General features: G+C 26.6%; 1 protein-coding gene across 2 annotated transcripts in view; it reads right to left on the reverse strand.

Annotated features, from left to right (window-relative positions):
- Nucleotides 1–3048: 3048 nt before the first annotated feature.
- LOC136083868 (repetitive organellar protein-like) overlaps nucleotides 3049–26624 on the reverse strand; it is a 140691-nt gene continuing 117115 nt past the window's right edge. For both annotated transcript variants that reach the window (XM_065803775.1, XM_065803776.1), the window contains exons 9-20: nucleotides 26411–26509; nucleotides 26139–26237; nucleotides 25863–25961; nucleotides 23117–23215; nucleotides 22845–22943; nucleotides 22569–22667; nucleotides 19823–19921; nucleotides 19551–19649; nucleotides 19275–19373; nucleotides 16529–16627; nucleotides 16257–16355; nucleotides 3049–3240 (exon numbers count right to left, since the gene is read on the reverse strand). In XM_065803775.1, coding sequence (XP_065659847.1) covers nucleotides 3073–3240; nucleotides 16257–16355; nucleotides 16529–16627; nucleotides 19275–19373; nucleotides 19551–19649; nucleotides 19823–19921; nucleotides 22569–22667; nucleotides 22845–22943; nucleotides 23117–23215; nucleotides 25863–25961; nucleotides 26139–26237; nucleotides 26411–26509 — 1257 coding nt within the window. In that variant the 3' untranslated portion in view covers nucleotides 3049–3072. The remainder of the gene's footprint in view (nucleotides 3241–16256; nucleotides 16356–16528; nucleotides 16628–19274; nucleotides 19374–19550; nucleotides 19650–19822; nucleotides 19922–22568; nucleotides 22668–22844; nucleotides 22944–23116; nucleotides 23216–25862; nucleotides 25962–26138; nucleotides 26238–26410; nucleotides 26510–26624) is intronic.

Genomic DNA, 26624 nt, shown 5'->3' on the forward strand with positions numbered 1-26624 from the left:
AAACACAGAGTAGAAAGAGGCTTGACTTCAAACCCATGAGAAGGAATAAGAGCCTCCATTCGTGGCTGAATCCAGAAGATTAATTAAGGTGCGCATTTTTCAACTAAGAGGAAAAAGACATCACCCCAAGGACAGTCAGAAAGAAAATCTAAAAGAGTCTCAGTCAGCTTTAGGGTAGTAGAAAGTATTAAAAAGAGTCTGAAATTAAAGTACAAGATAAAAGATTTAAAGAGATCATTGCATGGTCAGAACCCCCTAAGGGAAAAAAAGGAGAAACTGAACACAAGATAGGATCAGAGACCAGACATAAATTAAGTAGTGAAGTTAAATGATTAGGGTTGTCAGGAAAACGAGTGACAAAGTTAACTATCTGTAACAGATTAAAAAATGCAGAAGTTATACACTTTAGTGCCAGATGGATCAGTGGCGTTTGAGCCAAGCCATATCAGTGTGATGAGCATTAAAGTCATCAATAACAACAGAATTGGCAGATGGTTAAAGAGAGAGAACATGGTCAATTTGATCAGAAACTAAATTCAAAAAGGGTGCTGTCTTGGGAAGAAGAAGAACAATAAAGAACGAAGAGAAAGGTGATAGAATAAAGAGATGCAAAGCGGTAGCACATACAGGAATGATCAAAGAATTTGAATCTAGTTTCACTACAAATTGGTGAATTGATGCGTATGAGTACCCCTAAGCTAAGCATGTAATTATTAGAGTCTTTGCAAAATAAAGGATGGTACCCATCAACATTGAGATCAGAAGAAGGAATAGCAAAATTTAGAATAGTCTTTCTAAAGCAAGCAAGTCTGGTGAATTTTGCAGGAGGTAAGATTCAACTGATGGGGGGTTGCTTCGTAAGCCATAAATAGTAGTTAAAGATGTATTAAAACAGTTAGGTAATAGGGGACTTTTTTTTATGATTTAATATTTTTTGATTTACATTTGGCATATTTAAGTTTATAGAGAACTTGACTTATTCATAGATAATTTTCTCAGTTCTGATATTTAACCCTAAGTCGTAACATAGAGCTCCTTATGTGGCCTTGACATTGCACACCAAAAGCATAACCTGAGAAACCATCCATGTGCAACATAGCACTGTTAACACTCTGATACTTTGCAGCTGTTAATGGAAGCATCCTCTGAGTTTTAGAGCTGTACCCTCATTAGGAGATAAGAGGATGAGTTGCATAGCCACTTTTAAGGAGGCACAAGCAAAAATCTATGAGAAAATTCAAGAAGATCTAGCATTCATTATCCTTGACAGAAAAAAATGTAATAAAGGTTTGCATCTACGTTAGCCTAACAGATTAAAAAGGCGCTGGTCTGCTTATTAAATAATGTTGGACATTAACTTTTAACTTATGTGAAAAATTTTTTGTTTCTGATTACAAAATAAAACCAGCTTCTATTATTTATTGCGTGTCTATTTTTAAAATGCTGCTTGGAAACACATTCTTTCTCTCCCTCTCTCTTTTAGTTGAGACTTAAATGAGAATTAGTACAGGGAGAATTAATAAAGCTTATGTAACTACTTAGCTCTTACGTATTTCTTGATAACACAATTGATAATGACCACGTATTATAAATATTCTACAAGTTGCTATTTTATAATATAGTTGATGAAGTTGTGAAACTATAATTTTCCCTCCATTGTTTAATTATTGTAATAAATAAAATCTTTTTAGTTTACTACAACGTTTGTAATTTATTTAATTTTTACCTTATTAAGTTGTGGTGTTATTTGACAGTGTTATTGTGTTGTATTGTCTAGCCTTTTTTTAATCTTTTTTTTTTACTAATAACCTGTATTACTGGTTGCCTACTGCTAGTTTTAATTTATACACTTGGCAAAGATCAGCTAACATATACGTTTAAAGAACTTTTTTTGATATTGAAGAATACATCTAAAGCAAAACTAACTATGTGCGTTGTAATTTGCAAAGATGACTTCATCTGAATCAATTTAATAAAAGTATTTTTAAAGATATTTTTAATTTAAAAATATTTGGCGCTATTAACAGCAGGCAAAGAAAAACAGTCTCTATTGCGCAGTGTAGCTCAAAATATAAATTTAAGATATACATGCTTTTGGCGTGGCAATGATATTTTTTTGCAGGTTTTATGCTTCGGTTTTTAAAATATTACTTTTAGTTGTAATATTCTAGTAAAATAATAAAAGCTCTATTTAAGAAAAATTACCAAGTAACTTTAATTGTTATTTTGCACCTACCTGCTTTTTATATTTTTATTTTCTTGTTTACCAGAATAGGAAAATTTATAAAAGATCAACAAATGACATACTTCTGTGACTTTTTGATACTTTCTGTGACATTTTGATACTATTTTGCTACATTAAATTCGTTTTGCAGTGAGTCGAAATACTTTGTATTTAAGCATTTTTTGAAAGAACTCACGTTTATTTTCTAGACAACGCTATAAATATTTATAGAGCTGGCATTTAACCCCATGTTTCTGGACACTCTAAAATCTGCTCATTTAAAGTTACTTGTACTCAATTGAATAGTTTAATGAACGTATCTACCATAACTGATTTTAGTTATTCTGATAATCTTGTGTTTTAACAGCTGCTAATTGTTTTAATTATGCTATAGACACGTCTAAAATTAGACGCTACTAGTAACCTGAACAATTGAGCAGCCTTATTTATTACAAATTTGCTGGTTTTTACATAGGCGGCTCAAGATGTGACTAGCTCTTTGGTAAAAACTTTTTTAGTTCTTTATTTATAGTTAAAAATTTGATTTAAAAAGTTAAATTTGCAATTTAGTTTTAAATTCAACTTTGAAAAATATATTGTAATAACTTGGACAATTTTACATTTTAAAATCACTCATAGCAAGTTTCAACGTAGCTGAAACTTGATATGAGAGAAAAATATTTAAAATAAACAAAAATTATTAACAAAACTATTATGTAATAGTTTAAAAAAAATCAAATAAGTAAAATTGTCATTGCTACTTCATTTAATACCCGTTTTACCCCCTGTTTTACTTTACATTTACTAACAAAATTTAAATAAAATTCCTTCACTTAAGTTTTATTATTTTATTTAGGTTTACATCTTGCATTCATTTGTTTTAAAATTTCATGGAAATCTAAACATTTTTCTTCTTCTAATACCGGTTCGATTAACTTTGATGAATCAGTGGGTTCTTTTAGCCAAACTTTGTCTTTTAATCTTCTAGGTTCCGGCATTCTCTTATTTAAATGTTCCTATGTTGAAAAATATATATAAAGTGTAATAGAATATTAATCCAAGTTAAAATGTGAAAACTTAAGTAAAACTAATTTGCTATATTAAACTTTAATTAGTTAATCTCAACTTAAAGTAAAGATTTTTTTCACTATTTAACTAAACATAAAATAATAATAAATAAATAAAATTTCATTAATCACTCTATAAACAAAGTAATAATGTCATTGTAAAATATTAACATTTCATTCGGTTTGTCAAAAGTCACTTTTTCGTTTTAAAAATGTAACTGCACTAAATTAACTCATAAAATATTAAAAAAGATAAGCTATGAAGTTAAAGTCTATAAGAATGTTTGTGAGAACGCTGTTTGGACTAAATAATTCTCTAAGATTCGATTTAAATATAAGAGATGAAGTTTCAGGAAAATACATTGGAAATAATAGTGAAGTATGTAATAATGGATATTTAAGATATAGCTTTGATGGTTGACCTAAGATTAAGGAATAGTAGATTTGATTTTATGATTAACATTTGTACGAAAAAATTAAATGATTCAGATATTTAAGTTGGGTCAATTATATAAGTTGCATTTTCTTGAAAATACTTGGGGGATGGTTTATCAAAACTTTTGACACTTATAACTATAAGTCAATGTTTCAAGTTTTGATACTAGTTATTTTAAGCGGGGCATAGCAATTTAAAATCATGGTTGTTTCAGTAATAAAAGTTTGGATTTATGAGTTAGTATCATTAAATTTTATAACATCATCCAAGTCAATTTTTGATAAATCAGACTTAAAGTTTTTTTTAATGAAGTTTTTAAAACTTCAACAATATAAGTTGTGTCTGTGTGGAATAAATAATTTATTTAAACTGGGTCAAATACAAAATGAGATAAGTGATCAGAAACAGAAGTTGTCAAATTTTCTGAAATAGTTTCATTAGTTATTGAATTCGAGAAAATTGTATCAATAACTGTAGCAGAGTGATAAGTTATTTTAGTAAGCAAAGGAATAAAAGGGCAAATATTCTGAAAAGAAAGTCGAAGAAATTAGACGTCGCAATCCCATTATCTGATTGTATCAGAGCGATAATGTATTCACCAAGTAAGAAAATAAATTTACTTTTAGCAGATGTTTTATATAGAAGAACAGACAAGATATTATTAAAACCATTGACATTCATGCAAAGGTTTCCATAAATGCAATCAACAATATTTTATGACTTTTTTGGTAAAAATATTTTCACTAATGCGGATTCTAAAAAATCAGGTATGCGAATCATTACATTATCTCCTTGTTTGTATAACAGTTGTTGTTTTTTATAAATATACAAATATACCACCACAAAAGGATTCAGTTGGTGTGTGCTCAATGTTGTAATAATCATTAAGAATCGGATGAATTGAGAATGTTCCATACTTTAAACCATTTTTGAGTTATATCGATGATGGAAAAATTAAAACTAATGATATTATTATGTTTAAATTCTCAAAGTGTTTTTGTACCAATTATATGTTTAGATGAAGTTAGGAGAGAACATTTATTTTATTGAAACCTTACATACTTGTACACAACGTGGACATAACGTGTAAATAACGTAATTTATTCGCTTAAATAATAACATTTATAAACACAAGATAAAACATAACAAATAATTTGACTAGAGGCTTTATTTAAATGGTAAGGCGGAAAAGATTTGTCGACAGAGGTAAATCATCAGTTTAAAGAACTTTATCAAAAAAAAACATTATGTTAAATTCATTATCATGTACTGTAATGTAAAGACAATAATAATACAGTTTCCACAATGCTGCAGCGAACAATTTAATTGAAGTGAACTATATTCAGTATCATTAAGCATGTCACATTTTGCATAAATCTAAATTATTCAAACATTAAACTGAGTTGAGCGGCAACTTTGACGAGGTTTTTTTTATACAAGTAATATAACAACAACGAAGTATTTAATAAAGTTATAAAGTTAAATTAAATGAGTAAAAATATATAAAAAAATAGATAAATCAATAACATAAAATAAAAGAGTTGTAGAAATTTACTTCTAATTTAATAAAATGATCTTCTCTTCTAATTTTCCTCCTAACTTTTTTATATGTTTATTTTTATTCAGTTGTTAAGTTAATGTCGATGTTTGAATTTTCTATTGTTGTTTTTTTTTTAGTGTTCGTTTTGAGTGTTTATTTTTACGAGTTTTTTTTCTTTTGCTATGGCTCAATTTTGTACTCCTGCTTTTCTTTGGTATTTAGGAATTCTTTATTTGAACATTTTATTATACAAGTAAGAAATTAACTTAATTTCTAATTGTCTTTTTTTACTTTCCTAATCGAAAATGTTTTTGAAGGTAGTACACTAGTATTAAACTAGTAGTAGACTAGAAGGTAGTACACTAGTATTACACTAGTACAGGTAGTATTAAAAATCGTGTTTTTAAAATTCATTTTTTTGTTAAAATAATCATAGTAGGTTCTTAATTTTTCCTCAGAATAAAGGAAAAATACGGAATCTACATATGTTTAAAATGATTCAATTTCAATTTTTATTTCTAGCAACGCTTCGTTTACTTCGTCGTTACGCAATTTTTAAAATAAAATTATATCACAAAATGCAATAAAATTGTTTCTATACAAACTGCATAAATAAAATTCATTTTGTTTATTGACACAATCTATGTGCGTTCATTACGCACAAGGCAGCTTTTAAGACTACGCACAAGACTACTTAATGTTCTTGTAAAGCTTGTTGGTTTTTGTTTGATATGCTTCAATTATTTTAATTTTTGTTATTTTTTTTAAGTCTTATTCAAGGAAAGTACTATGGGCGGTTCAAAAAGAAAAGAAATAAAAAATCAAAATTTTAAAACAGTGATAATAGGGTTTATAATTTTAAAAAAATAACCGAAGTTTAGTTAACAAAATAAAAATGGATTTCATTATCCCTTTCTTGTATCAAGTTGTCCAACAAAGAAGTTTTACAAGATCTTCTGATAATAAATAAAGAGTATACACTTATTATGTGCTTTTATTTACTTAAAACATAGTGATGCTCCTTAAATGTCCAGAATTTAAATATATTTAGAATGAAAAAAAAAAATAATTTTGCGCTTTCTTACTCACACGATTTATAAGGAACCAAAAAAAGTTGATTTCATTTTTAACTTACATAGCAGCATAAAGCTGGGAGACAATGTTCGGTAGCCTCTAACCTAAAGCAGTTACTTTGTACTGGTTTCATACAAAGTGAAAAAGTCACACATCCCTTTAACGACAGCTTCATTCATTGTCAAAAAGAGTTATGGTTCACCTCAAGTCAAAGCAGCTGTAAAAAAACGCAGTTTAAGGTACCAATCTAGAACCTCAGAGCGCCACTCCCATGAATTTTTACAAAAAACAAAAAGCCGCAGGTAAAGAAGTAAAAAAAAATTAGTTAACAGGCTTCATACACATTTGAGAAGCAGCTAGTTTGTTATTCAAAGTCTGATTCAAAAAAACTACTTGCATATGTTTGCAGTAAAAAGTGTTGCAATAAAACCACAACAATTGATAAGGAAATCATCTGTCATACTCTAAACAACTACTTTGAATTGGTCTTTCACATATCAAACACTTAAGATATCCTCGTTCTTTAATATAACCAAGGACAATTTCAATTTTGAAGTAAAAAAAATAACTGTTAAAGTTAATGGCTGTTGAGTCAAGACTACGTTGTCTGACAAAAAAACAACAATGGGAGCAGATGACATTAACCCATGGGTCTTTTTTTTACTTAATTCTTTTGCATTTTTTTTTTCTACCCTAATTTTTTACCTTACCGGAAAAAAATAAAGTAGGCAAATAACAACAAAATTATAACCATAATAGAGTTAAATATACCCTTGCAGACAGTTCAAGTAGATAATGATTTTTCATGTTTATTGTTATTTCTCGTATATAGAATTGTTGGTATTTCTTATATTGATTAACTATCACAAATAGTCTCCTTGAAAAAGCAGCAAAACATTTTCTAATTTATTACACTCCTGAATATGAAGAAATACACAAAGCTATTACAAATTTATTTAATTAAGAAAAAGCAACTACATCAGGAAAAGTTTGTTTAACGATTGTTCAAAGTTGCATTTCTGAAATCCGTGAAACACTTTCTGTCGTTTTCAACTATTTGTAACACACTTGCTTGCTTGCTTTTTTCATCTTTTGAAAGGGACAATGAAAAGTCTTGTATCAATTTTACACTTCTCTGAGCAAAAAAATTAACAACTCTAACATTTTTTAAAAAGTTCATTGCTTTAAGTCTTTGTTCTCATACCATATTTGCGCAAAAGTTTTCATCCACTCAGTGTTCACACCGAGGGTTTCAAACAGAAGCCAAGAGTTTTGTCCAATCAATGATACAATTTTCGCATTTTTTGTCACTACGGGAAAGGTTGGTGTACCTTTTTTCAGCTCACCATATTGCTAGAATTAGAGTTTCTTAACAATATTCTATTTTTCATTGTCAGACAACGTTTTTGAAAACTTTGAAAAAACTGTAATCTTCTCGGTTAAATACCAAAACGGATTTTTAAATTTTCTTGAGGTGCTTTTTGATATTTCCTTGTTGATGGTTTTGAATTTCTGCAAATCATTGAAAAGTTTCAAGTCATTAAAAGTAGCGTTAACTCCAAGGGGGCTTGTTAACCAGTGCTTGGCATACACAAGAGCATTAAAAAGACATTTATCTCTCAGCTTCGCCGTAGTTACCTCAATTTTAGCCCATAAAATCTCTAAAAAGGCACATTTTAGCAGCGTTTATTACCAACAACATCCATCTTGCATGATGAAAAGCCCCAGGCTCGCGCCAATGTACACCTCTATCTGGAATTTTGCCAAGTAAAATTAACATATGTGTATTCCTTGTAACCATCTCTTAGTTTGAAATTCTTATTCTTAAGCTGGTCTTTGAAAAGTAACTTCATACTTCTGACTTTAACATCAAAGCATTTGAAGTTAATCTCGTCCAAGTTAGAGTTCCATTTTTCCTGGAACTCAATAAAGTATTCATTATTTGGGCTTGATTACGTCCAAATGGCGTTTGCCAAGCTGCGTTTTGCAGTCTTTCCAGTGTGTGATGTCTGCATGAAAAATAAAACAGTATTTTTTTTAAAAGAATTTTTTTTTTAACGCATGCATCGTTCTGCCACCTTAAGTTTGAAGTAGTTGTGTCAAAAGACAATCCAACTCTATTATCTACTAAATCCCATTACTGTATAAAAGCAAGTGTAGCTGTGGCTTGACTAGACGCAATGCTATCCACTATTTCTGGAACGCCTAACAATTTACCTTGCTTGTAGCCTGGAGCTCCTGAAATAAAAATTACTAGTCTATTTGACCGTTTCTTGTGAGGGTCTTCCATTACTTTTCCATTCCAGGGCAAAACACCAACTTCAGGAGCAACAAACGATGATTTTAATTCATCTTCCATTATGGTCTACTTTTCTTGACAATATCGGTGAAATGAGGTTTTCAAAACAGCCAGAGTATCTAAACCAACTCATCTACTTTTTCGTATTGCAACTGTGATACTTTTTGCTTGATTAAGGGAGAAATTCAAGCCGTCAGCCATTTGACAAACCTCTTTAGTTATTAAAGGATTTTTAAATAATCTTTCTAACAGTTCTTTTTTAGGCTTTTTTAGAGGAAGAAATACTTCGTTTGCATAACCTAGATCATCATCTTATTTGGAATCTTCTAAAATCACTTGTGTTGATTGCTCCATAACCTTTTTTTGATGAACTATTCACTTGATTGTTTCCTTTTTTAATAATTTTGCAATTTTCTTGTATATTCTTTGTCAAGAGAGCCTAAAATGACTTTTTTACCATTCTTTAAAGCATCTAAAAACTTTAACTCTTCTTCTTTTTGTTTAGTGTTCCTTATTTTGTCACATTAAACAATATCAGCAGCTTCTTATTCTGCAATATAAAAAAACTCTTATCGCCGATTTAAAAACATCTGAGTTTTTTTCATCATTTTTCAAGCATAAAGGTAAAAGTAATGAAATATATATATATATATATATATATATATATATATATATATATATATATATATATATATATGTATATATATATATATATATATATATATATATATATATATATATATATATATATATATATATATATATATATATGCATATAGTTAGATAGATAGATAGATAAATAGATATTTAGATACATATTTAAACCAATACGGGTTTTTCAGAAAAAGAAGAAAAGAGTTATGAATAAAAAGATTGCTACCACTTTCGAAACCCTTAGTTGATGTAGCAGCTCTCCACTGCGAGTCAGGCTATTTCTCAGTCAACGTATGTACTGATGCCCCCGGCAGCAGGGTTTTTTTAGTACAACGTTACACTGCTAATATATATATATATATATATATATATATATATATATATATATATATATATATATATATATATATATATATATATATATATATATATATATATATATATATATATATATATATATATATATATATATATATATATATAATTAAAGTTTTAAGTGAAAGCAAATACAAAATGCAAACCATTAGTTGTAGATTATTTTTTTAAAGCATAAGTAAATTTAGAGTTATGGATAAACCTAATTCTGATAAAATGATTGTGTACTATTTTTTTACAGAGCATTTGTTTACATTTTAAATAAGGTTTGAACTTTTTTTGTTTTTATGTATAGTATTATAAATACTTTTGAATTTTTTTTTGAATTTCATGCTATATTTTTTAATACATTGCCTTTATATCCAAAGATATTTTTGGCTTAGCATAGAATCAGCCCCAAGTAGTCATAAAGACTAATTCAAATTAGCGTACGTTATTGAGCATTATTTTTGCGCACTTAAATAATACTCAAGTGTTAAGTTGGCATATATCTTTAATTCCAACATTAAGTTTTATATACATACATACATATATATATGTATATATATATATATATATATTCATATATATATATATATATATATATATATATATATATATATATATATATATATAAATATACATTTACTAATAAAAAATACAATAAATCTACAAGAGGAATAAAGGTAATAAAAGGTATTATAGATTTAAGTAAAGATGTAAGTAAAGGAGATAAAAATATTTTTGTTTTTGGTTTACAAAATTCGACTGATTCAGATATTGGAAATAGAAAAAGATTTGATGAAAATATTCTTTATATCTTTTTTCTGAATCAAAAATTAATCCTGACAAAATAAAGAGAATCCATAGCTTCAAAAATACAAAATGAAATAACATAAAAATGGAAACAAGTACACCTTTGTTGGTCGAATTACTTAATAGTTCTGATTTCAATATTAAAAGCTGCCAAGCAACTAAAAGATTCTGAAAGTTTTAATAAAGTATGTATTCATCCAGATCAAAATAAATTATAAAGAAATTTTACAAAGAGCTTGATCTTAAAAGAAATAAGCTAAATGAAGAGCTAAATTCGAATGGTCAGTTAAATAATCCCTTTTGATTGGGAATCAGAAATAATGAAGTTAAAAAGATCAGTTCAAATTAGTCAAAAAAAACACCAAAAGGATAAGAAAAATTTAAATCAATGTATAAATTCCAATAATAATATTTCTGTTTGTAAACCACATGATTCACTGAACATTAAAACAATTCTTGTTGATTCAAATATTAATAGTAAAGAAGTACATCAGAGTAGCAATTTTTTTAGCTGTTTTTATACAAACACCACATCACTAAATAACAAATTTGATAAGTTAATTTAAGCAACAGTTTGTAATCAGATGCAAATTATTTTGCTTTGTGAAACCTGGTGGACTGATAAATCAGCAACAGATATTGAAGATTTTAACTTGTATAGAAAAGATCATGGACATATTAGAGGTGGAGGAGTTTATATATACATAAAAAATGCAATTAAATCTTATTCTCCAAACTGAAAACTGTTTAATTAATAATGCCACGGAATAAGTATGGTGTTCAGTTGAGATTGGTCAGGAAATTATCTTATGTGGATGTATATATGGAACAGATGCTGGTGATATATCAAGCTGCCAGAAAATAACTAAATCTATTCAACATGCTTATAAAGCTTGGAAAAATGGTAAATACACGGGAATTCTAATTTATGGATGTTTCAATTTTTCGAAAATAAAATAGTTCAATGAAGGTTCATGTAAACTTGAAAATGATTTAGATTTGATTGCTTGAGAATTTATAGAATTTTTAAGCGATTGCTTCATATATTAAAATGTCTTGTTGCCAACATTTCATGCTAGCTTTGGGTTTGACTGAAATTTATTAGACTTGGTCCTCACAGAAAAAAGAAATTGGGTTTTTTCTTTGAATCACTTACCTCCCCTAGGTGGAATTGAACATGGATACCATATATGGAATTTCAAATATTTTTATAAAAACAACAATTTTGATCAAAAACCAAAAATAAAAACAAAATTATTACATATTAAAGGAAATTATGAAAAATTTTCAAAATATTTTACAAGCTTTGATTGGGAAAATGAGTTTAAAAATTTAAATGCTAGTCAAGCTTATAAAAATGACTAAATATAAATCATACTGGATGTGGTAAATTTATTTTAATTATTAGTTACGATACAAGTAAAAAATATGCTCCATGGATGACTAAAGAACTTCGAAAAATGGTTAAGTTAAAGGTTATAGTACAAATGCAGGCATTCAAGATTTAAAAAAACGGAAATGGTAAATAACTATAAAAAATTGAATAAAAACGTAAAAAAGAGTCAATAAAGATATAAGAGCCTTTGAATTAAATTTGGCTAAAAACTCAAAAACAACCCTAAAAGTGTTTATGCATACTTAAATAGTAAAATAGTTAAAAAAGATTCAATTGAAGCACTCAAAACTTTTGATGATTCAATTATAACGTTATAATAAGATATTGCAAATTGTTTAAATGAGTATTTTGTTTTAGTATTTTTAAAAGATGAGGTATTAGACGATGTAACTTTTCCTTCTAAATGTAATTTTCATTGTAGCGATCCAAGTTTTAATGACACTGATGTTGAATATCAGTTAGTAAACCTTAATATTAATAAAACAAACGGTGTTGACAAAGTTTACCCTCGTGTTCTCAAAAAATGTTCAAAATCACTTTCTCATCCTTTATCAGTAATCTTTAAAATGTCATTTTATTGTGGTGTTTTACCAAACGAATGGTTAACTGCAAACATAACTCCACTATTCAAGAAAGGAGATAAGTTAAATCCTTCAAATTATCGACCAATATCAACAACATCAATAGTATGCAAGGTTATGGAGAAAATTATTCACAATGTTATAATGAACCATTTGGCTTTAAATGAGTTAATAGCCTGTGAACAGCCTAGATTTATTAATGGTAAAAACTGTTGCTCCAATTTATTAGAGACTTTAGATTTTATAACAAGCAAAATTGAAACTGGTAATAATATTGATATAATATTTTTGGACTTTCCAAAAGCCTTTGATTCAGTTTCTTTATGCGAACTTTACGGTTATGGTTTTTAATCCATTATCCTACTATGGGGGAAATCATTTCTCAGTAATAGAAAACAACGAGTAGTTCTGGGTGAGTTTGTTTCAGATTGGCAGGAAGTCACAAGTGGAATTCCCCAAGGTTCTGTCCTCGGTCCACTCCTATTTATCATATTTATAAATGACTTAAAAGAAAACATACTAAATAAATTAGAATTATTTGCAGATGATACAAATATGTCAATAATTATTAATAAAAGTAACAACAATGCTCTTCAAGAAGACTTAAATAAGTTATTAGACTGGTCGAATAAGTGATCTATTAATTCAACAGAGAATAGTGTAAAGCAATGTACATTGGTAATTCGAATCCTCAATTTAATTACAAATTAGCAGATCACATTTTGCAAAAAACAGAAGTTAAAAGCGATTTAGGTGTGATAATATCAAATGACCTCAAATGGGAAAATCATGTTATCAGTGTAGCAATTAAGGCAAATCAAACACTGGGTTTTTTAAAACACGCATTTAAATATCTTGATGTTTTTATATTAAAGTTGTTATACAAGTCAACTATTAGGCCACAGCTTGAATATGCAGTATCTGTATGGAGCCCATTTTGTACTAAAGATATTAAGATACTCAAAAATGTATAGCGTAGATCGACGAGGATTGAATCACTGAAAAGTATCTGTTACAAAGAAAGAAGAAAATTATTAGGCTTACTAACCTTTTAAAAAAGGAGAAGAAGAGGCGACTTAGTAGAAATGTTTAAAATACTTAATTCAACCGAATATATTAGATTTAAAGAGCCTTTGAGTTTTTATAACCGCATGTCCAGATATTGTCATAATAAAAAATTTCATCGACAATATACTAAGAAATTATGCAGGTATAACTATTTAACAAACAGAGTGGTCGACAATTGGAATTTATTGCCACAGGATGCAATCAATTCTGCACACAAAAACACTTTCCAAAATAAAATAGACAAAATTTTGAACTATGTATTTTATTTACTAAGTATTTTATCTATGTATTATATTATTTCTCTATGTATTTTATACGGAAACTTAATTGTTAATTCTTGTTTTGATTGAATGCCATTTTTAAAATTTCTTAATGAAATAAAAACATTCTCTGATAACAGCTTTAACTATGAGGTAAAGCACGGTTAGATTTTGATTTTAACGCCTTCCGATATCTAAATATACTCCTACCGTAAACCAACAAAAACATGGGAGTACGAAGTTTTTTTATCACTGGCGTTAAAAATCTGTCCTTTTTCTTTTTAAAAGTCAATCGTTTTTCGCTTAAAACTATCAACTATAAAAACATTGTTTGTTATTTATTATAGTAAACATGTTTACGAGGTAAAACTTTATATAGTTTAATAAAGTTATAAAGTTTCGTTAAATAACATTTTTAATTTTTTTTTTTTTTTTAATTTTTTTCGTTGTCTATGTATTAACTATAGACAAAACAATTACAATTTAAGTTTTAAATATTAAATTAAACAATATGTTATCTTTAAGTTCATATTACTTTCAACCAACATTGTATTTAATTGTATTTCCATTTCAATAAAATCTATTTTGTTTTTCCAATGTGATCATTTTTGTAGTCAATATCTCCTTGATTGATATTTTAAACTGCTCCTGTTGTTGTTAAATGGTTTGATTATTAAATTTGTTTTATGCCTTTTTTTAATCTCAGCAAAGGTCTCTTTCCATTTCCTTTGCTAAAATTTGACTTTGTCTTCAAGTGCATTCAGTTTAGAAGTGATTTCTATATTACTCAAATTATTAAATTCTTCGTGATCTTTTACCTGCGTCATAATTAAAAAAAGTGTTGATTTTTTATAAATATCCTAGTAATCGAATTTTTCAGACAAAAACAGTTTGTTTATCAAATATGATTTAATTCCTTTCAATTTAAAATAATGTTACTGTAAAACTGTTTGATACTTTTAAATTAACATTATTTTTAAAAAACGCAAACCAAGTCAAACGCATCAGGTCAACTTAAAAATTATTTGACATATAAAGCTGCTTCCCGAATTTGGTCTTAAACAAGTTTATTATAATAATCTTATCATGATATGACAACGATTGTAAGTTACATTTAAGTGTTCCTAAAATATCATCATGAGAATAATATATGATACTTTTATAACACCGAAACATGAACTGTTAATAATTTTATTTTAAATTATTCTCAATTTAAGAATAATAACTAGATGTTTTATTTTGTGAATTAAAAGTCGAGTTAAATAATATATAATCGCTTTTTCAATAGTTATTCATCATTTCTTACTTAGTTGTTATTATGCTATGATTCAATATGATTGTGTCAGTCTTCATTAAATTTGCTTATAACTATTACCACAAAATCATAAATAGATCATTAACTAAAAACAAAACGTACGAAACAATCAAAATTAGTTTCACGTTAAGTTGACTTAAGTTTATGGCTAATATAAGAAATTGTTTTTATTTTTCAACAAATTTTTAGCTGGTTCCAACCATATTTTATTGCAAATATTGTGCAAAAAATAACTCAAATTTTTTATTTATGTCTCATTTGAACACCATATAAAAACAAAATTTGTATGCAGGATAACAAGTTTGTGCTTCTTTATTTTTATTTAATACTATTATCAAAAACTTCTCACAATAAAATGTTGCCTTTTAACTTAAAACTAGAATTGAAAATGTCGCCGGGAGCATCCGGGTGGCACAAACAACTGGAGGTGGTCTCCCAATCTATTTTTTAGGGAAAAACAATTTTTCTTCCACCACCAGTTGTTTCCTTCTATTTATTGGTGCCCGCAGATTAAGTTACCTTATGTAGGCTGAGGTTCTGACTTGGAGACCAACCTTAACAGGACGAAAAAAGCCATTGGTGGTTAAAACAAATTCATAAAAATTATTAAATTCATATTTTAAAGTCAATTTTCAATTTATTAATTTTTTCTCCTGTTTTCCTTAATAGTTAATATTTAGCTATTAACAAATGGATTATATTTGAGAGTTACATAACCAATTAAATCTGATACTAATTTTAAGTATGAACTAATGTTAAACATATGTTATTGAAGGTTTTATCTGACACTACATTTCCTATAGCGTCTATTTTGTTTTCTAGTATGTATTTTTTTGTAATTGTTTTATTGATTAATATTTTAAAAGATTCTTAACCCATATCATGCATAAACAATATAGTAATGAAAAATATTTGTGCCTAAAAAAAAAAAGACAATACATTTTTTTTATAATAGGTACAAAACAATGCAAAAATTTTCAAACATTTGCTTCATTTTTGTTGAAAAGGTACAACTCCAAGTTTTAATCAAAAAAATAAAATCTAACTTCAAAAAGTTAATATAAAATTACAAAAAAACTTAAAAATTAGAATCCCATTAGGTAGTTGTTGTCAAAATTGTTTTATTAAGAAAGTTGTTTAGTTTAATTTTTAACTCAGCGAAGATCTCTTACCATTTCCTTTGCTAAACAATTGATTTTGTCTTCAAGTGCATTTAGTTTAGTAGTGATATCGTTATTACTAGAATTTTTATATTCTTCGTGGTCTTTCACCTGCGTCGTAATTAAAAAAAAGTGTTTTTATTTTATAAAAGATCATAGTAATCACAAAGTTTTATTGGATAAATTCAAAAAGAAGGAAAGGCAAGAGTACAATTTAAAAGTTATTCTTTGTGTTTTATTTTCAATTTTGTTTTATTCAAAAATGTACAGAAAGTTTTTCTCACTACATCCATTTTAACGAAATCAATTTTGTTTTCAAGTTCTTTCATTTTCATTGTTATTTCATCATTGTTAATCGTTTTGTATTGGTCTCGACTCATTTCCTGCAAAACAAAAAAATACCGATGAACATTTACCGAAAACCAAACTAAACTTTAAATGTTTCATAAAATTAAACAAACTAACTTCTTGGTAACACAAATAATATACGTAAAAATAACATTTTCTTAAACCTGCGTTTTTTCGATAATCAAATACTTTAAAAGTTAATGAGTTTGTTGAATAAGTTGTCTTAAAAACAAAGTTTTATTTCAGACAATTACAGTTGATTTATCAGATATAATATATTTCCTGCCAACTTCAAGTAATGTTAAGTTAAAACAGTTTTGATACTTTAAAAATAACATTATTTTTAAAAATTGCAAACACAGTTAAACGAATGAGATCAAATGAACGATTATTTGACAAAAGAAACTGCTTCCCGAGTTTAGTCTTAAGCAAGTTTATTTTAAAAATCTTATCGTAACATGACAACGATTTTAAGTTACATTTAAGTGTTCTTAAAACATCTTCGCAAGATTAATATATGATACTTTTATAACACTAAAACATGAGCAGTTGTTAAGATTTTTTTAAATCAATCTCAGTTTTAGACTAAAAACTAGAATTTCTTCTTTTCAAATAAAAGTCGAATTCAATATTGTATAATCGTTTTATCAATAGTTTTTCATTATTTCTTACTAAGTTGTTATCATGTTATGATCCCATATGAATGTGTCAGTCTTCGTAAAACTTGCTTATAACTATTACCACAAAATCATAAATAGATCCTCAATTAAAAACAAAACTTATGAAACAGTCAAAATCGGTTATACTTTAAGTAGATTTATATTTATGGCTAAGAATAGAAGTTAATTTTTATTTTTGAACAAAAAGCAAGTTTCGCATGTTTGTGGTTATTACAGCTTACGGATTTAAACAAATATGGAGATATCAGCTTTATATTATTTGCCTTGTTCAATAGTTTTTAACATAGTTTCTTGCGTACTTTTAAATATTTGTAAAAATATTTAGAGTTTTTTGAAGACAGCAAGTTCGACCAACACAGCTTTAACAGAGTAGCATTTGCAAAGCCTTTTTTGAAATGCAAAAGGTTTATTAAACCTTATGCGTTTTTTAGGTTAGTTTATTCACCGTGTTAAAAAATATCAACTCGTAAGTAAGAAAAACCTTCTTAACTTTTACTAAAGAACATGAAAACACAACAGCACAACAGCCGTATAGCTAAAGACTGTTAACAAAAGATTTTCAAATAATGTTATAGACAAAACAAAGTTGATAACGTGTTTCAACATTTATTTACTTATTTGGGCAAAATTACAAATTTTTTTACTTTTCTTCGAATACTCCAAGTTTATGTTAAAAAACTTTTAGAAACAATAGAGGAAAAAGAATCTTTAAATTTTAATTCTCGCAGTTTGAGTTTAAGAATAACATGATTTAGATTTAAATAAAACAGATTTTATAACAAAAGCAATTAGTAAAGTTATCGAAAAGTAATTTTTTAAATATATGTATATTTATATCTGTACATATCTATATATTTATATATATTTTTTTACACAAACACAACATTATATACAAAGAAATTGCGCTTATTTTGAGTTTTGTTACTAATCTTCTATTACAAAATGAGCTATTGAAAAGTTTCAGAGCGTATTTACATAATGATAGGAATGGCTACAATTATAACATCTGGGATATAAGCAAAGACTAAAAGTTTTAGATTTAACAACTTTAGACGTTCTAAGACAAAGAGATGACCTTATACAGCAATAGAAATTATAAAATTGTTTTGAATCTATTTATATGAAGAAAGTCCAGATAGAAATTTAATCAATCAATACAACAGGTTCATTAACCAACGCTAGAGGTAATGAACATAGTGCTAAATTAGAGTTTGGTAAATATTGTTTAAGTAGACAACACTTCTTCACAAACAGCGTTGTCTTTGGATGAAATATTTTACACGAATCGGTAGTGGAAATTTCATCAGTCAAAGAGTTTAAATCCAAACTTGAGCTGATTGACTTGCAGATAAAATTGAACAAGAAAAACAGGTTGCAGCTAAATTAAATGAAATCTACTGTGTTGGCTGTCATAGATATTGTTTGGCGCTCTATCTCAACAGCATTTTAATTATTATTATTATCAACAAAAGAAAAATTTTTGTTTCTTTTTATAACAAATTAGTTTGTTTGATAAAATTCTAAAAAAAATGCTTCTAAATATTTTTTATTTCATATTTTGAAGGCATTTTTTACTTTATTTATTTTTTCTCCTGTTTTGCTTATTAGTTATTATTTAGCTGTCAACAAATGGATTATATTTGAGAGTTACATAACCAATTAAATCTGATATTAATTTTAAGTATGTATTAATGTTAAACATATGTTATTGAAGGATTTTTCTTGACACTGCATTTCCTATAGCGTCTATTTTGTATTCTAGTATGTATTTTTATTGTCATTGTTTTATTGGTTGATATTTTAAAAGGTTCCTAACCCATATCATGCATAAACAATATAGTAATGAAAAACATTTGTGCCTGAAAAAAAAAAAAGACAATACATTTTTTTTATAATAGGTACAAAACAATGCAAAAATTTTCAAACATTTGCTTCATTTTTGTTAAAAGGGTACAACTCCAAGTTTTAAATAAAATAATAAAATTAATAGTTATTTATATACCACATCATTTGCACATGAGTCTACTTTGACTTCAAGATCTTTTAGTTTTTTAGTTAATACTTCATTATTTGAGTTTTTGTAATACTCCTGACTCGTTTCCTGCATAAGAGACAAAATATTAATTTCATATTATTACATGTTTAATCTAACTTCAAAAAGTTAATATAAAATTACAAAAAAACTTAAAAATTAGAATCCCATTAGGTAGTTGTTGTCAAAATTGTTTTATTAAGAAAGTTGTTTAGTGTAATTTTTAACTCAGCGAAGATCTCTTACCATTTCCTTTGCTAAACAATTGATTTTGTCTTCAAGTGCATTTAGTTTAGTAGTGATATCGTTATTACTAGAATTTTTATATTCTTCGTGGTCTTTCACCTGCGTCGTAATTAAAAAAAAGTGTTTTTATTTTATAAAAGATCATAGTAATCACAAAGTTTTATTGGATAAATTCAAAAAGAAGGAAAGGCAAGAGTACAATTTAAAAGTTATTCTTTGTGTTTTATTTTCAATTTTGTTTTATTCAAAAATGTACAGAAAGTTTTTCTCACTACATCCATTTTAACGAAATCAATTTTGTTTTCAAGTTCTTTCATTTTCATTGTTATTTCATCATTGTTAATCGTTTTGTATTGGTCTCGACTCATTTCCTGCAAAACAAAAAAATACCGATGAACATTTACCGAAAACCAAACTAAACTTTAAATGTTTCATAAAATTAAACAAACTAACTTCTTGGTAACACAAATAATATACGTAAAAATAACATTTTCTTAAACCTGCGTTTTTTCGATAATCAAATACTTTAAAAGTTAATGAGTTTGTTGAATAAGTTGTCTTAAAAACAAAGTTTTATTTCAGACAATTACAGTTGATTTATCAGATATAATATATTTCCTGCCAACTTCAAGTAATGTTAAGTTAAAACAGTTTTGATACTTTAAAAATAACATTATTTTTAAAAATTGCAAACACAGTTAAACGAATGAGATCAAATGAACGATTATTTGACAAAAGAAACTGCTTCCCGAGTTTAGTCTTAAGCAAGTTTATTTTAAAAATCTTATCGTAACATGACAACGATTTTAAGTTACATTTAAGTGTTCTTAAAACATCTTCGCAAGATTAATATATGATACTTTTATAACACTAAAACATGAGCAGTTGTTAAGATTTTTTTAAATCAATCTCAGTTTTAGACTAAAAACTAGAATTTCTTCTTTTCAAATAAAAGTCGAATTCAATATTGTATAATCGTTTTATCAATAGTTTTTCATTATTTCTTACTAAGTTGTTATCATGTTATGATCCCATATGAATGTGTCAGTCTTCGTAAAACTTGCTTATAACTATTACCACAAAATCATAAATAGATCCTCAATTAAAAACAAAACTTATGAAACAGTCAAAATCGGTTATACTTTAAGTAGATTTATATTTATGGCTAAGAATAGAAGTTAATTTTTATTTTTGAACAAAAAGCAAGTTTCGCATGTTTGTGGTTATTACAGCTTACGGATTTAAACAAATATGGAGATATCAGCTTTATATTATTTGCCTTGTTCAATAGTTTTTAACATAGTTTCTTGCGTACTTTTAAATATTTGTAAAAATATTTAGAGTTTTTTGAAGACAGCAAGTTCGACCAACACAGCTTTAACAGAGTAGCATTTGCAAAGCCTTTTTTGAAATGCAAAAGGTTTATTAAACCTTATGCGTTTTTTAGGTTAGTTTATTCACCGTGTTAAAAAATATCAACTCGTAAGTAAGAAAAACCTTCTTAACTTTTACTAAAGAACATGAAAACACAACAGCACAACAGCCGTATAGCTAAAGACTGTTAACAAAAGATTTTCAAATAATGTTATAGACAAAACAAAGTTGATAACGTGTTTCAACATTTATTTACTTATTTGGGCAAAATTACAAATTTTTTTACTTTTCTTCGAATACTCCAAGTTTATGTTAAAAAACTTTTAGAAACAATAGAGGAAAAAGAATCTTTAAATTTTAATTCTCGCAGTTTGAGTTTAAGAATAACATGATTTAGATTTAAATAAAACAGATTTTATAACAAAAGCAATTAGTAAAGTTATCGAAAAGTAATTTTTTAAATATATGTATATTTATATCTGTACATATCTATATATTTATATATATTTTTTTACACAAACACAACATTATATACAAAGAAATTGCGCTTATTTTGAGTTTTGTTACTAATCTTCTATTACAAAATGAGCTATTGAAAAGTTTCAGAGCGTATTTACATAATGATAGGAATGGCTACAATTATAACATCTGGGATATAAGCAAAGACTAAAAGTTTTAGATTTAACAACTTTAGACGTTCTAAGACAAAGAGATGACCTTATACAGCAATAGAAATTATAAAATTGTTTTGAATCTATTTATATGAAGAAAGTCCAGATAGAAATTTAATCAATCAATACAACAGGTTCATTAACCAACGCTAGAGGTAATGAACATAGTGCTAAATTAGAGTTTGGTAAATATTGTTTAAGTAGACAACACTTCTTCACAAACAGCGTTGTCTTTGGATGAAATATTTTACACGAATCGGTAGTGGAAATTTCATCAGTCAAAGAGTTTAAATCCAAACTTGAGCTGATTGACTTGCAGATAAAATTGAACAAGAAAAACAGGTTGCAGCTAAATTAAATGAAATCTACTGTGTTGGCTGTCATAGATATTGTTTGGCGCTCTATCTCAACAGCATTTTAATTATTATTATTATCAACAAAAGAAAAATTTTTGTTTCTTTTTATAACAAATTAGTTTGTTTGATAAAATTCTAAAAAAAATGCTTCTAAATATTTTTTATTTCATATTTTGAAGGCATTTTTTACTTTATTTATTTTTTCTCCTGTTTTGCTTATTAGTTATTATTTAGCTGTCAACAAATGGATTATATTTGAGAGTTACATAACCAATTAAATCTGATATTAATTTTAAGTATGTATTAATGTTAAACATATGTTATTGAAGGATTTTTCTTGACACTGCATTTCCTATAGCGTCTATTTTGTATTCTAGTATGTATTTTTATTGTCATTGTTTTATTGGTTGATATTTTAAAAGGTTCCTAACCCATATCATGCATAAACAATATAGTAATGAAAAACATTTGTGCCTGAAAAAAAAAAAAGACAATACATTTTTTTTATAATAGGTACAAAACAATGCAAAAATTTTCAAACATTTGCTTCATTTTTGTTAAAAGGGTACAACTCCAAGTTTTAAATAAAATAATAAAATTAATAGTTATTTATATACCACATCATTTGCACATGAGTCTACTTTGACTTCAAGATCTTTTAGTTTTTTAGTTAATACTTCATTATTTGAGTTTTTGTAATACTCCTGACTCGTTTCCTGCATAAGAGACAAAATATTAATTTCATATTATTACATGTTTAATCTAACTTCAAAAAGTTAATATAAAATTACAAAAAAACTTAAAAATTAGAATCCCATTAGGTAGTTGTTGTCAAAATTGTTTTATTAAGAAAGTTGTTTAGTGTAATTTTTAACTCAGCGAAGATCTCTTACCATTTCCTTTGCTAAACAATTGATTTTGTCTTCAAGTGCATTTAGTTTAGTAGTGATATCGTTATTACTAGAATTTTTATATTCTTCGTGGTCTTTCACCTGCGTCGTAATTAAAAAAAAGTGTTTTTATTTTATAAAAGATCATAGTAATCACAAAGTTTTATTGGATAAATTCAAAAAGAAGGAAAGGCAAGAGTACAATTTAAAAGTTATTCTTTGTGTTTTATTTTCAATTTTGTTTTATTCAAAAATGTACAGAAAGTTTTTCTCACTACATCCATTTTAACGAAATCAATTTTGTTTTCAAGTTCTTTCATTTTCATTGTTATTTCATCATTGTTAATCGTTTTGTATTGGTCTCGACTCATTTCCTGCAAAACAAAAAAATACCGATGAACATTTACCGAAAACCAAACTAAACTTTAAATGTTTCATAAAATTAAACAAACTAACTTCTTGGTAACACAAATAATATACGTAAAAATAACATTTTCTTAAACCTGCGTTTTTTCGATAATCAAATACTTTAAAAGTTAATGAGTTTGTTGAATAAGTTGTCTTAAAAACAAAGTTTTATTTCAGACAATTACAGTTGATTTATCAGATATAATATATTTCCTGCCAACTTCAAGTAATGTTAAGTTAAAACAGTTTTGATACTTTAAAAATAACATTATTTTTAAAAATTGCAAACACAGTTAAACGAATGAGATCAAATGAACGATTATTTGACAAAAGAAACTGCTTCCCGAGTTTAGTCTTAAGCAAGTTTATTTTAAAAATCTTATCGTAACATGACAACGATTTTAAGTTACATTTAAGTGTTCTTAAAACATCTTCGCAAGATTAATATATGATACTTTTATAACACTAAAACATGAGCAGTTGTTAAGATTTTTTTAAATCAATCTCAGTTTTAGACTAAAAACTAGAATTTCTTCTTTTCAAATAAAAGTCGAATTCAATATTGTATAATCGTTTTATCAATAGTTTTTCATTATTTCTTACTAAGTTGTTATCATGTTATGATCCCATATGAATGTGTCAGTCTTCGTAAAACTTGCTTATAACTATTACCACAAAATCATAAATAGATCCTCAATTAAAAACAAAACTTATGAAACAGTCAAAATCGGTTATACTTTAAGTAGATTTATATTTATGGCTAAGAATAGAAGTTAATTTTTATTTTTGAACAAAAAGCAAGTTTCGCATGTTTGTGGTTATTACAGCTTACGGATTTAAACAAATATGGAGATATCAGCTTTATATTATTTGCCTTGTTCAATAGTTTTTAACATAGTTTCTTGCGTACTTTTAAATATTTGTAAAAATATTTAGAGTTTTTTGAAGACAGCAAGTTCGACCAACACAGCTTTAACAGAGTAGCATTTGCAAAGCCTTTTTTGAAATGCAAAAGGTTTATTAAACCTTATGCGTTTTTTAGGTTAGTTTATTCACCGTGTTAAAAAATATCAACTCGTAAGTAAGAAAAACCTTCTTAACTTTTACTAAAGAACATGAAAACACAACAGCACAACAGCCGTATAGCTAAAGACTGTTAACAAAAGATTTTCAAATAATGTTATAGACAAAACAAAGTTGATAACGTGTTTCAACATTTATTTACTTATTTGGGCAAAATTACAAATTTTTTTACTTTTCTTCGAATACTCCAAGTTTATGTTAAAAAACTTTTAGAAACAATAGAGGAAAAAGAATCTTTAAATTTTAATTCTCGCAGTTTGAGTTTAAGAATAACATGATTTAGATTTAAATAAAACAGATTTTATAACAAAAGCAATTAGTAAAGTTATCGAAAAGTAATTTTTTAAATATATGTATATTTATATCTGTACATATCTATATATTTATATATATTTTTTTACACAAACACAACATTATATACAAAGAAATTGCGCTTATTTTGAGTTTTGTTACTAATCTTCTATTACAAAATGAGCTATTGAAAAGTTTCAGAGCGTATTTACATAATGATAGGAATGGCTACAATTATAACATCTGGGATATAAGCAAAGACTAAAAGTTTTAGATTTAACAACTTTAGACGTTCTAAGACAAAGAGATGACCTTATACAGCAATAGAAATTATAAAATTGTTTTGAATCTATTTATATGAAGAAAGTCCAGATAGAAATTTAATCAATCAATACAACAGGTTCATTAACCAACGCTAGAGGTAATGAACATAGTGCTAAATTAGAGTTTGGTAAATATTGTTTAAGTAGACAACACTTCTTCACAAACAGCGTTGTCTTTGGATGAAATATTTTACACGAATCGGTAGTGGAAATTTCATCAGTCAAAGAGTTTAAATCCAAACTTGAGCTGATTGACTTGCAGATAAAATTGAACAAGAAAAACAGGTTGCAGCTAAATTAAATGAAATCTACTGTGTTGGCTGTCATAGATATTGTTTGGCGCTCTATCTCAACAGCATTTTAATTATTATTATTATCAACAAAAGAAAAATTTTTGTTTCTTTTTATAACAAATTAGTTTGTTTGATAAAATTCTAAAAAAAATGCTTCTAAATATTTTTTATTTCATATTTTGAAGGCATTTTTTACTTTATTTATTTTTTCTCCTGTTTTGCTTATTAGTTATTATTTAGCTGTCAACAAATGGATTATATTTGAGAGTTACATAACCAATTAAATCTGATATTAATTTTAAGTATGTATTAATGTTAAACATATGTTATTGAAGGATTTTTCTTGACACTGCATTTCCTATAGCGTCTATTTTGTATTCTAGTATGTATTTTTATTGTCATTGTTTTATTGGTTGATATTTTAAAAGGTTCCTAACCCATATCATGCATAAACAATATAGTAATGAAAAACATTTGTGCCTGAAAAAAAAAAAAGACAATACATTTTTTTTATAATAGGTACAAAACAATGCAAAAATTTTCAAACATTTGCTTCATTTTTGTTAAAAGGGTACAACTCCAAGTTTTAAATAAAATAATAAAATTAATAGTTATTTATATACCACATCATTTGCACATGAGTCTACTTTGACTTCAAGATCTTTTAGTTTTTTAGTTAATACTTCATTATTTGAGTTTTTGTAATACTCCTGACTCGTTTCCTGCATAAGAGACAAAATATTAATTTCATATTATTACATGTTTAATCTAACTTCAAAAAGTTAATATAAAATTACAAAAAAACTTAAAAATTAGAATCCCATTAGGTAGTTGTTGTCAAAATTGTTTTATTAAGAAAGTTGTTTAGTGTAATTTTTAACTCAGCGAAGATCTCTTACCATTTCCTTTGCTAAACAATTGATTTTGTCTTCAAGTGCATTTAGTTTAGTAGTGATATCGTTATTACTAGAATTTTTATATTCTTCGTGGTCTTTCACCTGCGTCGTAATTAAAAAAAAGTGTTTTTATTTTATAAAAGATCATAGTAATCACAAAGTTTTATTGGATAAATTCAAAAAGAAGGAAAGGCAAGAGTACAATTTAAAAGTTATTCTTTGTGTTTTATTTTCAATTTTGTTTTATTCAAAAATGTACAGAAAGTTTTTCTCACTACATCCATTTTAACGAAATCAATTTTGTTTTCAAGTTCTTTCATTTTCATTGTTATTTCATCATTGTTAATCGTTTTGTATTGGTCTCGACTCATTTCCTGCAAAACAAAAAAATACCGATGAACATTTACCGAAAACCAAACTAAACTTTAAATGTTTCATAAAATTAAACAAACTAACTTCTTGGTAACACAAATAATATACGTAAAAATA

Source organism: Hydra vulgaris, chromosome 08 (assembly GCF_038396675.1).
Source record: "Hydra vulgaris chromosome 08, alternate assembly HydraT2T_AEP".
Classification (NCBI taxonomy): domain Eukaryota; kingdom Metazoa; phylum Cnidaria; class Hydrozoa; order Anthoathecata; family Hydridae; genus Hydra; species Hydra vulgaris.